Raw genomic sequence first — 16,363 nt, 5'->3', positions numbered from 1 at the left:
AATATGCTCATACATTTATGAAAATACCCTTCCTGAGATACATTAAATTTCATATTGAAATTATAAAATATCCCTCATCAAAGAAAATTACAAAAATACCTTCATCAATTTTATTACAAAAATATCTCTCATCAGTGGTATTTTGGAAGGTTATAGACATGTTATTGTAACTAATACTAAAGGTATTTTTATAATTTGAACAGTTTTTTTTATGATGGGTATTTTTTATTATTCCAATATATACGTTACTATATATTTTGATAGGGCATTTTTGTAAATCCATCTTTTGATGTAGCAAGTATTGAGGGTATATTTGTAATTTGAATAATTTCTTTGATGAGGTTGAATAAATTAAAATTGTCTCCACACTTTATTTTAACAAGAAATCACAACAAAATTTTTTATTACAATTACCAAACAATCACAAAAAATATTTGGAAGAGGTTTTCCAATGGTTACCAAGCATTAGTAAATCTTTCAACGTAAAGTATATGCATTGCGAAACATTTGCAGTGATGTGAATTGTACCAAGTAAGGCTTATAATGCAAATGTGTAAACAAATATTTGTTGTGAAAGGCATTCTTTGGTAAGCTGATGAACCAATGGCTCCAAAGCGCAGTGAGGGAAGGCATAAAATGTTGGACAATCTATTGATTTCAATAAACATTGGGCAATTAAGCATGTCAAATCGTTTTTCATAGTTTTTTTTTATAATATAAATTATGAGTTCTTTTATGATTACTTATAAAATGAAGAAAAATGTTGAATTGGCTTCCTACAACATTGCGTTGATGTGGAGTTGTGCAAGGAACCATAGATGTTTTTCACTCATATCTCGACCTAGGCTCCACCTTGAACCCTCAACCCAGCCATCAGGTTAGAGCTTATTAACCCAAGATTGAGCTTCTAAAATCGGGTTGAGCTCGAGTTAGCCCAAGTTAGGTATTTTTGGACCGGTTGGGCTCAAGTCTAATTCATTTTGAGCAACACATAAATTTTATTTTATATCTTAAAATATAAATACAATATAAAAAAAACAAAATCACTAGTAAATAAATTTTCACACGACCTCCATATCTATTAATTTTTTTATTATAATTTATTTATTTTTAATTATAAAAATATATTTAGGAAGAAAAAACTAATATTTTTAAAAAATAAATAAATAAAAATATTTACATGTAAATATATAGCATTAGGTTTGGGTTGCTCGGAGCCTCAACTCAAATTCAATTCAAGTTGAGATTTCCTAGCCCAAGCTCAAATCATTTTCCATATAACCTAACCCAAGCTCATCCATCAATCCATTACAACAAATATAGCAATTAGGAATAGTTTATAACTGTTCCTCAACCAATATGAAACGGCTTGCAGACCATCTCTAATAGAGGCATCGTTAATGAATTTAAATGGTTGGAAGCCGTTCTAGATCTCATGATTTGGAACGGTTAACAACCATTCCAAAACTCAGATGTTGGAACAACTTAAAACCATTCCAAATCTGTATTTATATATATATATAAAAAAAAAAATCTTAAACATCGATTTAAAATCCGATGTCTATAAGAGTGATGTCCTAAGTCCGAGACTTTAGGCATCGATTACAAACCGATATCTAAACTTAAAAATAAAAAAATAAAAAAATTTAATTTTTTTTTACGCACCTATTACCCGCGGTCAAAATAGACCCAAATAGAAAACATCAAGGTTCTCTATCACATTAATTTATACACAAAAAGAATTACAATGAGTCATAGGTACAAAATTCAATTCATGTGGCCTCAAAGCTCCCTAAACAATCTCTTGAACTCCTTTATTGCGACGGCAAACATCCGATAACTCTTCAACTGGAATTGTTAAAGCAGAAATATTGCCCCCTGTTGCCGCCTTGGATAAGGCTTGTAGAAATCTTGATTGCTCCACCTCAAGAGATCGATCTAGGTTCACGTAGAAGGAACTTGTAGTAAGGAACTACAAGTTGTAGAAATACACAAAAATAATGCTTTAGTATATAAATGCTACTGCATCAAAAAAAAAATTTCCTAATGGCTAAAGTAACTGACAGCAATGTATAACATGTTCTGCATATGATGTTTTACATTCTAAAAACTTCATTCACATATGGCATAACATAGATAACAACCTTTGGTTTCCAATCAGTTGGTTCTAGGATGTGGGCCAAAACACCTGATTACTACCAAATTTATACGTGAGGGGGTCAAACTAGCATGATGTGAGTGTATGGGGATGAAGTTTGTAGCTGGCGTTATAATGTTCACTTGGACTTAGTTTTGGTGTATACTATATGCTAATTTTATGCTGGATCACGCCAAATGTTATTTTTGAAATTTTTTTGTATGTAAATAACCCTGTTTCAGTAAACTGGTGCCTTATAAATATTACAAAGCAAGAGTTCCCACATTTGAGAAAAAAAGCCTATTAGAATAGTCTAATAGGAATCAGTCCAAAATAACTATTAATTAATTCCGGCATCCAATACCTAAAGAATGTGTGCAATGCAAGCACAAGGTAAAAGAAAGTGCACCAATAAACAATACATGTGAAAAAGAACCCTAATGCCCCCCAACTCAATTCTTTATGCGTATTATATACATATTCCACACGAGTGGTAAAACCCATCCACTCTAAGAAACAAAAGTGTGGTGATTTTATATCACCAAATGTAATACTTCCCACCATTGTCTCATATAAGGTGTGCTCCTACAACGTCAATAGTGTATATTCACACGCCCAGCTCTCAAGGGAAGGAAACCTAATAACACTTGCAATAACTGAATAAATGACTTCAAATAGAATAGAGTGGGAACAACAGGACTGACAGCCAAGCCCATATGTAGAATACTTCTTCAACTCTTTTTCCTTAAAAATTGATAGGACTATAAGTTAGGATGAGAGCTGGGACATCCCTTCCCATCATGGACTCGTAAAATGTGGGGAATTACACCATCAACAATAAACAACCACATACCAATTGTTGGAGGAAATAGGTGTGCTTGGGAATTGGTTTTGAGGCTTACTTCCCACTACTTAATGCTCAAAAACATATTTGGCACTCAGAATAACGTTTAGTAACCTTTCTGATTCTCACTTCCCAAAAAAAGAGAGAAGCCAAAATGGGTAGAAATAATGCTCCCTCATCCATGATTATTCTCACCTCTATCTCTGGATGGTTATTCTCACATCCCTCTCTCTCTCTCTCTCTTTAATAATGCTACTCATACACAATCTACTGTGCGGAATTTTTTTTCTTCAAAACGATCAACCCCGCTTGTAAACACTAAAATGGAGTTTCTGAGCATGGTTACCAAACAACCAAGTTTGCAATCGTAATTCCACCAAAAATGGATGCAATGGAGGTGCTCCTATGGAATCACTTTCGCTAGATGCACCACAACCCCAAATAGAGGCCATAGGGAACCTAACCACACTTAGATTACACATTTGTAATAAGACACAATCCAAGATTAGAGATGAATGACAACCCCACAGGAAAGATCCACAAACATGAGAAATGAAAATGTGTAATCACCATCGTCAAAGCATGCCAAGTGTAATAAGACACCTAAGTGTATTGAGTATCACATCCAATACATTGATACTCTGCTCTAATGTTTAGTATTGTCTTTGACCTTCAAATCCCCCCAAATATAATGGAACTTCTAAGTCTTGCAAAGTTGCTTGTTGTAAAGTTTGTTACAACACGCTGTTTGTACATTACTACAAATAAGAAATTGTTCGGAGTTCAGAAATATGCTATCCCTGTAGAAATCATCATCAAGTCTTAAACGTAAAATTTGTAATCTCAACTCCCAAAGTTAAGTATCATATAAGACTCATAAATACTAACACCAAAACGATAAAATAACGTAAAGGACAACATATACCTTGGGGTACCCAAAAACGCATATTTTCAAACGAGGAGCCGGGTTTCCATCCAATAGTGTATTTTCCAACTTCAAGTCACGGTGACATCTGTGCATCTCACTGCTTCCCAGTCCAGTGAGTCCATTCTGTCACTACTTCATTCTTTTTTTGGACTTTTGCGGAACACCTCATTTGAATCACACAATGTTCCATATGAGGCCAAGAGGCATATTCAGTTGCAAATATAGGATTTAGAGCAATCAAAATAGATACGATGAAACAGAGGAGAAAACATGTCAAATTTCAAAGTTATGAAACACACCTGTACAGTTTTTCCCAAATAATCCCCTCGTCTCTCCTTGTCGATAACAAACTATTATACATCAAGAAAAAGAGTTAGTATGTTGAAGATTTAGTCCCACATTACCTACAAGTTTTGAGAAAAAAGAGGAAGAAAAAGCAATACCTGTTAGCACTTTAATACTCCATGTCTGTCAACTGCATTGATGTCCTTGGTGGTAGCACCATTTCTAGCATCTTGCACTGCTCCATTGTCAGTGATTCGGGGAATTCAACTGTGAAGTGGATATTGAGCTTCCCCTTCATGAAGGGCCTCTGATACATCAGCATTCCCTCGTCATCAATTGCCTTGAATTGATCTGTTGTACAAATAATAACACCAACCCCATAAATTAATACCAGTATCTGTCATCAAGGAAAACTATTATTACAAATATATAAAGAAAACATTCATGAAATAAAATAGGGAAAGAAAAAAATAAATGGAAGCAATCCTACCTCAAGTGCTTTTGCATAAGAATTTATAAAAGGCTATGATTTGCCCACTATTGTGTGTGCATGCTGTATCAAGGACTGACTTATCTCACTAATTCAAACTAATTCATATAATAAAAGTAAAGGAGAAACAATAGCCTAGCTATTTGTTTTCTATTTTTTCCATTTCATTAAAACCCAGCACGCATACCTATTGTCCCACTTGCCATTTGCCTTTCCCTCTTGCTTATGCCACCTCTTACATGTCCTCGCACCTTTTGCACAAAAGCACAGCTGCTGCTTCCATTCCTTTGACGTGTTTTTTCAGATGTGTTTGCCATCTGCTGTCAATGTAGCAAGCCAAAATAGCCACTGCCACTTCTCACTACCCATAGTAGCACACACATATGCTCAGCCCACATTACCACCACCTTCTTTCACATGCAATAGTAGCCAGTTGTTGCCATTTCATGTCCACAATAGCAAATGCCATTTTTTTTTTTCCCCGATCATGCCATATGGCTGTTCACAGCAACCCCATCTCACACCCTTACTTTGTTGCCAGCACACACATGGAGAACATGGAGGCATCCAAGCAATAGCAGCTTGAATGCCTACAATAGAATACAAACTATGTATCTAACTGATTGCAGAATTTAAAAAACAAAAAGCCGTGATGTTACTCTGATGAAATAAATAGACATGAAATTTAGAATGGTATTAGTTCTCAAGGAAGTAAAATATTGAAAGCTGGTTCTTTGGCTCTACCTGAAATCAATGGACATGTGTCGCTCATCACACATCAAGTAAGATCCAATAATAAATGGAGCATCTCTTGGATATAGTCATGTATGTCCCTTAATTGCATTGACCAGACAATCCTAATTGCTGTGTGTTTTGCCTTCGAACAGTTGGAAATGAAAATATTTACAACTGCTAAAACATGTTCATGAATCAGATATAGTTATTGACAACACTTTTGGGACCATAGCCATATCGACGTGGTAACCAGCCAATAAAACCCTGATTGACAAGGGCATACATACGTACACTGAGTATTGCATACAGAGCACAGACACCCATATTCATCATGAAATTTGAGAGTCCATCATAGTAAACTTTAAAAAAAATAAAATAAAACAAAATTATGGAACCACCAAAGATTCTTATTTTTACCTTATATTCATTCAAAATTTCATCAGCAGATATGATTTTCTCAACGTTTTTGCCTTCCCTACGAATGCCGATGATGCCATAATCTTTGCATATAGTCTGAACCTGTAAAAATTATAAAGGACTATTTGATCAGTAATATTTTCTAGCTACCCCTAAAGGTCCTAAATAAAGAGAATTTTGTTTTTCTTATTGAAAGAGAAAGGAAGACATTCTCAAACACCATTTTAGGATAAAAGTATCTTCATGAGTTGGTCATAGATAGAGTCCTACATCCCAGGTCTGCTGATTGGTTCATTTTAGTGTCCTAAGAAATTAGTGTGTTCATGGAAGAACACATTGGAAAGCACACATACCCAATCCAAATTCAAATTAGTGTGTTCAATACATCTTAAGTCTAAGTGAATGGATTCCCTGCTCCTTCATTGTTCATACACATTGAAAGCACACATACCCAATCCAAATTCCAAATTTAAATATATTCATTTATTCCTGAATTATTTTGAAAAGTAAACATAGTAGCTATTTGCATAGACTTGTCTATTTATATTGTCCTTTAGCAAAGCTTCTCCCACCACAGGTCTGTTTTTCTCCCTATAGAGTTGTTGTCATGGACAATCATGAAATCTCACCAAAAGCATTTAAAGATATAAATTATCAAAAACTTTTGTAACCAAAAACCAACATTCAGTCTAAATTTCAACAAAAAAGAAAGAAACAAACAAAGAGTATGACACTGAAATTGCTTTGAAAACTTTTGCTGAACCACCACACAACCCACACTTGCTAAAATAAATCAACAAAAAAAAAAAACGAAATAGTGACGTTCTCTTCAAAATGAGATATTGGCATTTAAATATCATAGACTTCGCTACAATCAGGGTCAACAAGTTCCCAAGCTCGAGGCTTGGCCTCTTTACTTTCACCACTTTCCATTCTCTTCAAAGAACTTTTTCGCCCACTGAATGAAATCTTTGTCGCATGGAAATCTAGAGAATGCAAAAGAAACCACAAAAGATAAATTTATGTCTCATTTAGAATAAAACAACTAGAAATGTTTGATTTTCAGATATAAACCACGAAAGATAGAGAATAAAAGGCAGAATGCTTGAAATTAGGATCATACATCGAAAATCGATAGGAATCCTTCAAAGAGCTTGAATTTTGTAAAAAAAAGTAATGAATTCTGCTTAGATTGGGCTTTCCACTGCCAATGATCAAGCAAGAACAACAACTGAAACTCGAAATTCTATCGAAAATATTTAAAAATTAAAAAAAAAATAAAAAACTATATGAAAGATTTTCACAATTAGATAACCGTACCTTGAAGATTTGTAGAAATCCTCAAATAAAACTTTGAAATCTCAAAAGGAAACCAATTTGAGAAAAGCTCTGCAACGAAACCCTAGAAAAAGTTCCCTCTACACTTATGCATTGAGGCTGGTCGAGATGAAGATGGAGCATTGTAAGGTAAGAGGATTTGAGAAATAGAAGAACACTTGATCTAAATCGAAAATAGAGTTTCATTAGGGTTTGAAAAACAGAGATTAGATGTGAGAAGTTGAAGATCCCTTAATGGAAATCAAAGATGGAGCTTCGTTAGAGTGTGAGAAATAAGAGCCATATGTGAGAAGTCGATCAACACTTGATGGAAATAAAGGACGGAGCTTTGTTAGGGTATCCGTCTCACTGTTCGTTCCGGTTCACATGTGAGATCTAAAGGTTTCTCCGGGGTTGGTGATCTAAACTCGATACTAAGAAACGGTCTTCAATGGAGAAACGACTTTAAATCGTTTTCGATTTAAAACGGCTAAAATCCATCTCACACTACTGTTCCTAATTCGTTTTTTCTGGTAGTGATTGGGTTGAGCCCGAATTTCTCTCTTCTATGCATCCACCATTAAACTCAATGATTTCAATATAAATGGAATGATGAATTCAAAGAACTCGAAACAAATTGTTGAGTTATGACTTCTATTCTTGATTGGTGACTTCGACCTTGTTGTGGACAAACACTGGCGGTCAAGCTCTCCTCTAAACTCACGGGAGTTGTAGAGGCAATGTCCCTGGGCCAAAATGTAATGAACGTTTTCTATTAGAGGCCTTTATCAATTTTACCCTCGGGAGTAATATATATGTATTTTGTTTTTCGTGTTGCACAAGAAAAAAACCCTAGCCACATCGTTAAAGATATACAAAAGGTAGAGAAAGATTGTAACTTTGTTCTTCAATTGGTTAATATAGTGAAATTGCCACTTTCACCTGTGGACGTAGGTCAATTCTGACAAACCGCGTATATCTTATGTCTTGTGTGATTGTTTTTTGTGCTCTTGTTGATTTTATACTTCAATCAATGATTTGCTCTAACACAAACAAAATGAACTGATGTGTTAAATGAACAAGAAGAGAAAATAAGCTAGAAAAGAAAACGACTGATCAATAAACTTTTTTAAATACCTATGTCGACATGTAATAGGTCATGTCAGATGGTTCCTATCGACACAATTAAAGCTTGAAACCTTTATGTGTTAATTGGGCCCATCTGATATGGCTTAAGCCATGTCAACACTAGTCTATCGACTTGGAATGGTGAAAATCATTTGCAAATGCAATTAATTTTATTGGTGCTTGGTTACATTGCGTTGATGTAGAGTTGTGCAAAGAACCATAGATGCTTTTCACTCATATCTCGACCCAAGCTCCATCCAAAACCCTTAACCCGAGCTTAACTCAACCCGACCATCGGGTTAGAGCTCATTAACCCAAGCTCAACTCGAGATTGAGTTTCTAAAATCGGGTTGAGCTTGGGTTAGTCCAAGTTAAGTAATTTTGGGTGGGTTGGACTCATTGATCAAGTCTAATTCATTTTGATGAACACATAAATTTTATTTGTTAAAAAATAAATACAATATAACAAACACAAAATCACTAGTAATAAATTTGCACACAACCTCCAAATCTATTGATTTTTATATATATATATATATATTTTTAATTGTACAAATATATTTAGGAAGAGAAAACTAATATTTTTTTTAAAATAAATAAATAAAAATATTTACATGTAAATATATAGCATCGGGTTCGGCTTTAGTCAGGTTGCTGGAGCCTCAATCCGAATTCAATTCGGGTTGAGATTTTCTAGCCTAAGCACAAATCATTTTCCATATAACCCAACCCAGGCTCGCCCATCAATCGGGTTGAGTTCGAGTTAGCTCGCCCAAGTTGCAACTCGCTCTGTCTCTCTCTCTCTCTTCCATGCATTCACCATTGAACTCAATGGTTTCAATATAAATCGAATGAACTCAAAGAACTCCAAAAAAATTGTTGAATTATGACTTCTATTCCTGATTGGTGATTGCAGACTATGTTGTGGACAAAGACGGGGGGTCAAGCTCGCTGCTAAGTTCACAGGGGTCGAGTTGTGGGGGCCACACCCCTGGGCCAAAATATAATGAATGTTTTCCATTAGAGGTCTTTATCAATTTTACCCTCGGTAATGATATATATGTATTTTGTTTTTCGTGTTGCACAAGAAAAAACCCTAGCCACATTATTAAAGAGTAGAGGAAGATTGTACCTTTGTTCTTCAATTGGTTAATATAGTGAAACTGCCACTTTCACCCGTGAACGTAGGTCAATTATGACAAACCGCGTATATCTTGTGTCTTGTGTGATTGTTTTTTGTGCTCTTGTTGATTTTATACTTCAATCGATGATTTTGCTCTAACACAAACTAAATGAACTGATGAGTTAAATGAACAAGAAGAAAAAATAAGCTAAAAAAGAAAAGGATAGATCAATAAACATTTTGGAATACCTATTTCGACATGTAATAGGCCATGTCAGATGGTCCTTATCAACACAATTAAAGCTTGAAACCTTTTTGTGTTAATAGGGCCCATCCGACATGGCTTAAGCCATGTCAACACTAGTCTATCGACTTGGAATGGCAAAAATTTTCAAACTTCTTTTAATTGATAAAATCGAAAGTAGAGAAAATGAAGAAGGGATAAGAAGGAAGAAGGAAAATTTATCTCAAATGAAATCTTGTGTTTTTACCTTTTTATCATTACAATAAACAATAAAAGGTGAAAAAACAAGAGGAAAGGAAGAATGTAAATTTGGGTGGGGGGAAATGGCAGGAAGCAGAAATCGGGTAGATTGATTTGGTAGGTGCACTTAATAGTGTAGGTGAATTTATTAAAGTGTGATAATTAGTTAAGGTGTACTTACATCAAATGATAGGTGCAAATAGAGCTACTCATATCATAATGGTATCCACAAATTTGGTCTAGAATGAACCTTAGCCTCTTCTTTGTTTAGGGGATTTTGACACGTGGAATAACTCATGCTTCTATGGCTTACTAAGTGACTAAAGTCTTTTATGAAAGACTAACATGAAATGACATGACCCTCATCTTCAGCTTTCTATCCATAAGCCTTCATTTTTCAGACTCTCCCTTCTTTAGGCTAATTTTTTTTAACCTTTTATTGGATAGTCTTCAATTTCTTGCCAAAAACATTCAATTTTTCTTCCAAAAAATCCCAACTTGTTCTTAAGGTTTGAAGGTTTAAGGAGATAGAATCTTAAGTTTAAATGCTAAAGTTAAAAAAAAAAGTAAAAATTCACCCTAGATGTTGATGTTGATGGATTTCTAGCTAAAGATTGAAGAGGGCTTTTAAGTCATTTTATTAGTCTTCATAGAAGATTGTTGTCAAGGATTATATCATCAATTTGAGAACAGAAGGATATTTCAAAAATTCAGCCAAAAATCTGGGGAGTATTTCTAAATTATCTTATTTCTTTACTTTATTCTCTCGCTCGTTTTTTTTGAATTTGTCGGAGCTGGTGGCTTGTGAGACTAGGTCTATCATGATCTATCCCAAGAGCATACAATGTAGGATTTTATGATTTAAATGAAATAACTCTGGTCAGAGAGACTTTAGATAAGAAAAAAAAAGAGATTGTGAGACATTATATGGGAACTTGGGAGATTTGTAGAGATGTGTAAGGAGGTGTGATTTTTATCGAAAAACTAAAACAATAGTAAAGTGAGAACAAAAAAAACTCAAGATTTAGGTCTGACGAGGGCGATGGCGTCGTTTTCGAATAACGACGTACCAAGATTATTGTGTTCAGTAGAACTTGAGTTCTGATACCATAAAGAAGCCCATGGGCCTAATTCATCCTCACAAAATTGAGGATTACCCAAGTTTATATACTACCCAAAGTCATGATACCCAGGCAATGTGGGACTACCATGATTTTCTAGTTGATAATACATGACAATAAAGGATAATTTTGTATTTTATAATAAGTAATATTTTAATGATGTTGAACATTTTCTATCCAACAATATTAGATAATATATCATTTTTATTTTCAGTTTGTAAACATCGTCATTTTAAATATAGATAATCTGATCATTAAAAAAATAAATGACTTGTAAAGGGAGGATTTGTAAGGAAGTTGGTAGAGTAAGGTTAGGGAGATTATGTAAATATGAATTGGGTTTGAGATCTTCATCGTAAAAGATTCTTATATAGCATGTGGGACCAGTGAAGCACTAACCATAAGCACTAACATCATAAAAGTGAACCAAATGAAGGGTTCCTTTATAAAATATCAGATAAAGTCGTCCCCAGACACCTTGTGGAATAGGAATCATGCTTCTTTAATTTTTTTAGTGGGTCCTCTTTCAAACTTTTTATTTTCTCTCTCTTTCTTCTTCTTCTTTTTAAGTGGGTCCTCTTTCAAACTTTTTATTTTCTCTCTCTCTCTCTCTCTTCTTCTTTTGTCTTTCTTTTAAACTCATCTCACTACAATTTTGATTATAAAAAATAAAAAAAAATAAAAAATCTTTCATTAGATGAAACCTACATTTTAATTGACAAATGCATTAATGAGGTTACTGCAATCCTTACCAAATTTGATAAAAATATTTATGAGGAGCTAACTCTTTGATGACCAAGATGACCAAGTCTTACCCTTGAACAATATGTTTCATAAATTAAGTGGTTAAGTTGACTTAATGAGACTTGTTTAGGGCCTATTAGCTCTATTTTAAATGGAATTACTAAATTGGTAAAATGCAATCTAATTATATGGTGCAGAGAATACTATAAACTATAGAAAAAATTATAATAATGAATCCTGATAAAGTGATTTCTTATTGAATACCCCTTAACTTTTGGGCGATAACTTGATTGTCTAGTAAGTAAACATTTTCTTTTTTAATGCCCCCTCACCCCTTTCAATTGTTGAGAACAATGATTCAACTCATCGAGATCGACCTTTATTCAAATCATCGACATTGACATTTTATAATTTTCGGGATCTCAACAATTATGTAAATCATCGAAATCAATGATTTAAATGAGATCTCAATAATTGAATTGTCGATCTCGACTTAGTGAGTATTATTAAGAAAAAAAGACTTTACTAACTGGTTGTTAAGCTACCCACTAAAGTCAGGGTGCATTTAGATAGATGTCCCTCTGGGTAGGTCAATAAAGTAAGGGGATAAACTAGTTGCACACCACTAGTGGTTGGTTGCACTCTAACATTAAAAAAAATGATTTTTTTTTTCTTTTTTTTTAAAAAGAAACCTCAAATTTAACCTACTAATTGCGTTTCACTATGGTAAACCTTATAATTTAGGGGCTTATTCATCTTCCCATGGCTTTTTCTATGTTCGCACTTCATTTTTTTTTTTTGAATGGTTTTGTTCATGTTCTCTCTCATTGGCACCAATTGAAGGTATTGATTTTTTAATTTATATGTAGATTTTGTTTAGAAATTGATAAAAGCCTATGCTTCGATCCTATGTCCTACAATTTGGTGATCACTGGTTAGCCGAAAGTTTCGACATGAATTCCAATGAGTTTCTTAAACCTCGCACAATGTTTTTAAAATCGTCAAAACAAACCCTTCCTTGGTTTATCAATCTGGATATATGGTGATTAGAAGAGATTTGTGATGTTTGCAAATATATTAGACTAAACAAAAATAATTGAACCAACAATAATTTATGTGAGCATGATTGGGAAGGAAGAAAAGAAGAAGAAGAAGAAGAAGAAGAAAATGAGTCCAATATTTTTCTATCATTTTTCAAATGTAATCGTCCATGGAGTGAAAAGAGAATTTTTAAGTGATGGAGTGCAATTGGTAATGGATGGTGTGCAATTAGACGGTTCCTGAAGTAATTATTCCATATTATAAAATGAAAATAACTTTAAAGGCTTATTTGTTGAAAATATGTACCAAAAAGTCCTCTCTCAAATATTGGAATATTAAGGACACACTAAAACATTATTCCTCAATATGCGTGTTGAAAATTTAGGACATTACAGTTTTAGTTAATCTTATTATTTTTCTTCTCTCTTTAAATTTCCTTATAATTTTATGTATCTAAACTTTTGAAACATATTTTTAGAAAAAATAATTGTAAATTTTAAGTTCTTTTACATGCCATTTATGTTTATGAATCATGATGAATGCACGTGGTAAACCATACGTGATCTGTACGTGGTTGATGTGACAAGGGCAAAGAACCTTATATATTTTTCTTCGGGATATACAAGGAAATTTTTTTTGCGGTTCTATGTCATTTCCACATCAGCCGCATACAATTTACCACGTACATTCATCATTATTTTATCTTTATATAAACCAATACTGAATTACCTAGTATTAATGAATGAATTAACCCGACTTGGCTAGGGTTTAGGTTGAGCATTTCATGTCCGAGGTTGGGTTGGGCGAGGGTTGATCCCCAATCCGCCCGAGTTGCAAACCTATCTTAGTTAGGTCATAGGCGGAGAGAAATTACTTTTCTAACCTCAACCTCGATTGTTGGGCTTTGAGGAAAAACGTAGATTTTCTTGAGATTAAATTCTGTCTTCTCAGGATTATTACACTTTGTCCAAGGGTTACAACCATCCCAACGATCATGTTGATGGAGAGCCTCAACCTATTAGTGAGGCTAGCATTCTTCAGCCATTTATTCATTATCTTAACATCATTTTTCTAATCGCAAATCTCAATGAAAGCAAGGGTGGATTTACAGTGGGGGCAATGGGTGCCCCCACGAGACTTTATAAAATCTTAAAGAGTAATTTGTAATGTATAATGAAAAATTGATTTCCTAAGAGTTTGCCCCCAAAAAAGTTTCTAAAATCTCTTATTACCCTCACAAGAATTTTGAAAATCTTAATAGGTTAGTAATAAGAGAGTTGCTAAGGCCACACCAACTGTGTGAATTCTTTTATATAGGAATTGGTGTGGCATTAGTAAACATTAGTATGGCAATAGTAACTCTCTATTAATAATTTAAAATAATTTGGTAAGAGTTCGTCCACACACAAATTTCCAAAATTTAAAAGGACTTTTGAATAATTTAAAAAAAATTGAAGAGAGCTTTACTGGACAAACTTATCTGCTGCAATTTTATTTAAAAAACTCCCTTGCTTTATCAAAGTTTGTTAGTGAACAAACCCTCCTTTATGAATTAGTCTTACTAAAGATCGTTGGGCCTATATGGATTATCAAATTTTCAATCCAACACCACAATCTTCTAGATTTCATGGAAAACATCGATTCAAAAAGAAATAAAAAATTAAAATAAAATAAAAAATTTAGCCTAATCAAATGTGTTAAAAATAGATGGTTACCAAACTCCCAAATCTAAACTAAAATTCAGCCATAAAAATTAACGTTTTTTCTCAAAATTTTAGAATTTTTTCCTTTATAACTTGTAACACCAGATCATGTTTTTGGATGCCACAAATAGATGCGGTTAGGATCCACTCCATGATATGTTATCAACACATAGCATTTATACAAAATGTTAACATTGTCTCACAAAAAAATCATTCACTAATCTATATGTATAAGTTTTCACAATTGTTTCTGAAGAGTTCTCATATTTTGATCACAAGTCAGTGGTAACCAAACCTTGGAGTGGGGATCTATGTCATAAAATCATTGCAGATATCTATATAGTAGACGTTGATTTTGATAGATTTTATCAAATAAAATTTAATACTATTAATAAGTTCTTCTTAGTTGCTCCCATGTAGACAAAATCCTAACTTCGTCCCTGAATGAAAATGCTAAACTCACTTCCTACAACACTATGTTGAACATCGTGTTGACGTGATGGTGTCTACATAACCATAATTGCTTTTCCTTGAGATGTGATGGAAAGCATATATGGTTGAGTGCACACCACCACATCAACTGTAGTGTTGCAGGAAGTTAGTGTAAAACGACTCACTCTCAATTTATGGAGTTCAGACAACTTGACGAGTTACGAGTCAACTTGGATGAGTAAAATAAATATCTATTAAATTTATTAACTATTTTAAAATACTAATGATATTCTGATGCCTTCATCACAAAACCATAGATCATTTACCTTGGGATACGCAGAATCATAAATATTTTCTTGTGTATCCCAAAGCAATTATCTAATGATTCTATGATGGGGCGTATGTTAGAGGGGGGCGTCAGATTATCATGATTCATCTTAAAATATTTTAAACTTAAATATATATATTATTGAGTCATTATACATTGCTTTCATTGGACACTACATTGACTTGGCAATGCAAAGATAACCATAAATTTATTTTCTCGAGATACAAGTGAGAAAATCAACAATTCTCTATACACTACCACGTTAGTGCAGTGTTAATCGCAATGTCGAATGCAGGTAGCCAAGCATTTTCCTATAGAATAATGATGAATGCGCATAGTAGATCATATGCGGTCTCTACGCGGCCGATGTGGCAAGGGCACAGAACCGCACATCTGTTTCTTGTGTATGCCGAAGAATAAGATCTATGGTTTTGTGTTTTTGCTTCGTCAACCACATATGATTTACTACATGTATTCATCAGGACTCTTGCCTATATTATTTTCTGTTTTTCCATACCATCATGAAGTATTATGCCTGGGCTTTTAGCGCTGAAAATTTTTAAGTGAACTCCATCGGCTTTTTGAGTCTGACTGGAGAGTTGGCTCAACAAGTTTAAAAAACGAGTCAACTTAAACTTCAGTACAATGAGTCGAGTGGACGGGTTTTAAATGTTCACTTTTATTCTCTTGTAAGTCGTAATAAAAATAAGAATAATGATTTTCCTCGGGATGCACAATGACACATTTTCATGGGGATGTCTAGTGAGTATCCCAAGGGAAAAATCTATGGATCTTGCACTTGCCACGTCAGACGAGTTATGGGGAGTCTGTCATAGGTGAGTTAGGAAATCACGATTCTAAAAGTAGAGTATAAAACAAAGTGCATTTGAACTTTGAGTCGTGATTTCAGGATTCGAAAATTTTCACTTGTCTGTACACTGCTGACGTGGCAAAATACAAAATCATAGGTTTTTTTATTTATTTTTATACTACGGAAACGATCACCGGTTCTATGCCCTTGGAACGTCATCCAAGTACAGACCGAGTGAAAATGTTCACCGGTACTTTCCTTTTTCTTTTTCTTTTCCTTTTTCTTTTTTTCTTTT

General features: G+C 33.9%; 1 protein-coding gene across 11 annotated transcripts; it reads right to left on the bottom strand.

Moving 5' to 3' along the window:
- Nucleotides 1–1,637: 1,637 nt before the first annotated feature.
- Nucleotides 1,638–7,861, bottom strand: LOC147394142 (dnaJ protein homolog). 11 transcript variants are annotated; one of them, XR_015181600.1, is made up of 7 exons: nucleotides 7,157–7,861; nucleotides 5,837–5,938; nucleotides 4,872–5,593; nucleotides 4,353–4,545; nucleotides 4,209–4,259; nucleotides 3,907–4,073; nucleotides 1,638–1,972 (listed from the first exon to the last, which is right to left on the bottom strand). XR_015181600.1 is itself a non-coding variant. In XM_086454377.1 (5 exons), exons 3-4 carry the CDS (start codon nucleotides 4,999–5,001, stop codon nucleotides 4,364–4,366), a joined length of 312 nt encoding a protein of 103 aa, XP_086310503.1. In that variant the 5' UTR covers nucleotides 5,002–5,593; nucleotides 5,837–5,938; nucleotides 7,157–7,854; the 3' UTR covers nucleotides 1,992–4,259; nucleotides 4,353–4,363. The 11 variants fall into 11 exon arrangements, 1 of the variants encoding a protein (XP_086310503.1); XR_015181596.1 differs by having other exon boundaries at nucleotides 1,641–1,972; nucleotides 3,907–4,259; nucleotides 4,872–5,303; nucleotides 5,429–5,593; nucleotides 7,157–7,854; XR_015181598.1 differs by having other exon boundaries at nucleotides 1,641–1,972; nucleotides 3,907–4,259; nucleotides 4,872–5,274; nucleotides 5,429–5,593; nucleotides 7,157–7,854.
- Between the last annotated feature and the right edge of the window lie 8,502 nt (nucleotides 7,862–16,363).

Source organism: Akebia trifoliata, chromosome 9 (assembly GCF_017979445.1).
Source record: "Akebia trifoliata isolate Shusen 1 chromosome 9, ASM1797944v1, whole genome shotgun sequence".
NCBI lineage: Eukaryota > Viridiplantae > Streptophyta > Magnoliopsida > Ranunculales > Lardizabalaceae > Akebia > Akebia trifoliata.
This window is presented reverse-complemented; position numbering and strand designations above follow the sequence as displayed.

Coding starts and splice junctions, on each gene's coding strand:
- LOC147394142 (XM_086454377.1), bottom strand. CDS start 5,001: ATGGCAAACACATCTGAAAAAACACGTCAAAGGAATGGAAGCAGCAGC. Junction 4,546..4,871: donor AATGGCAAGTGGGACAATAG/GTATGCGTGCTG, acceptor TTTGTACAACAG/ATCAATTCAAGGCAATTGAT.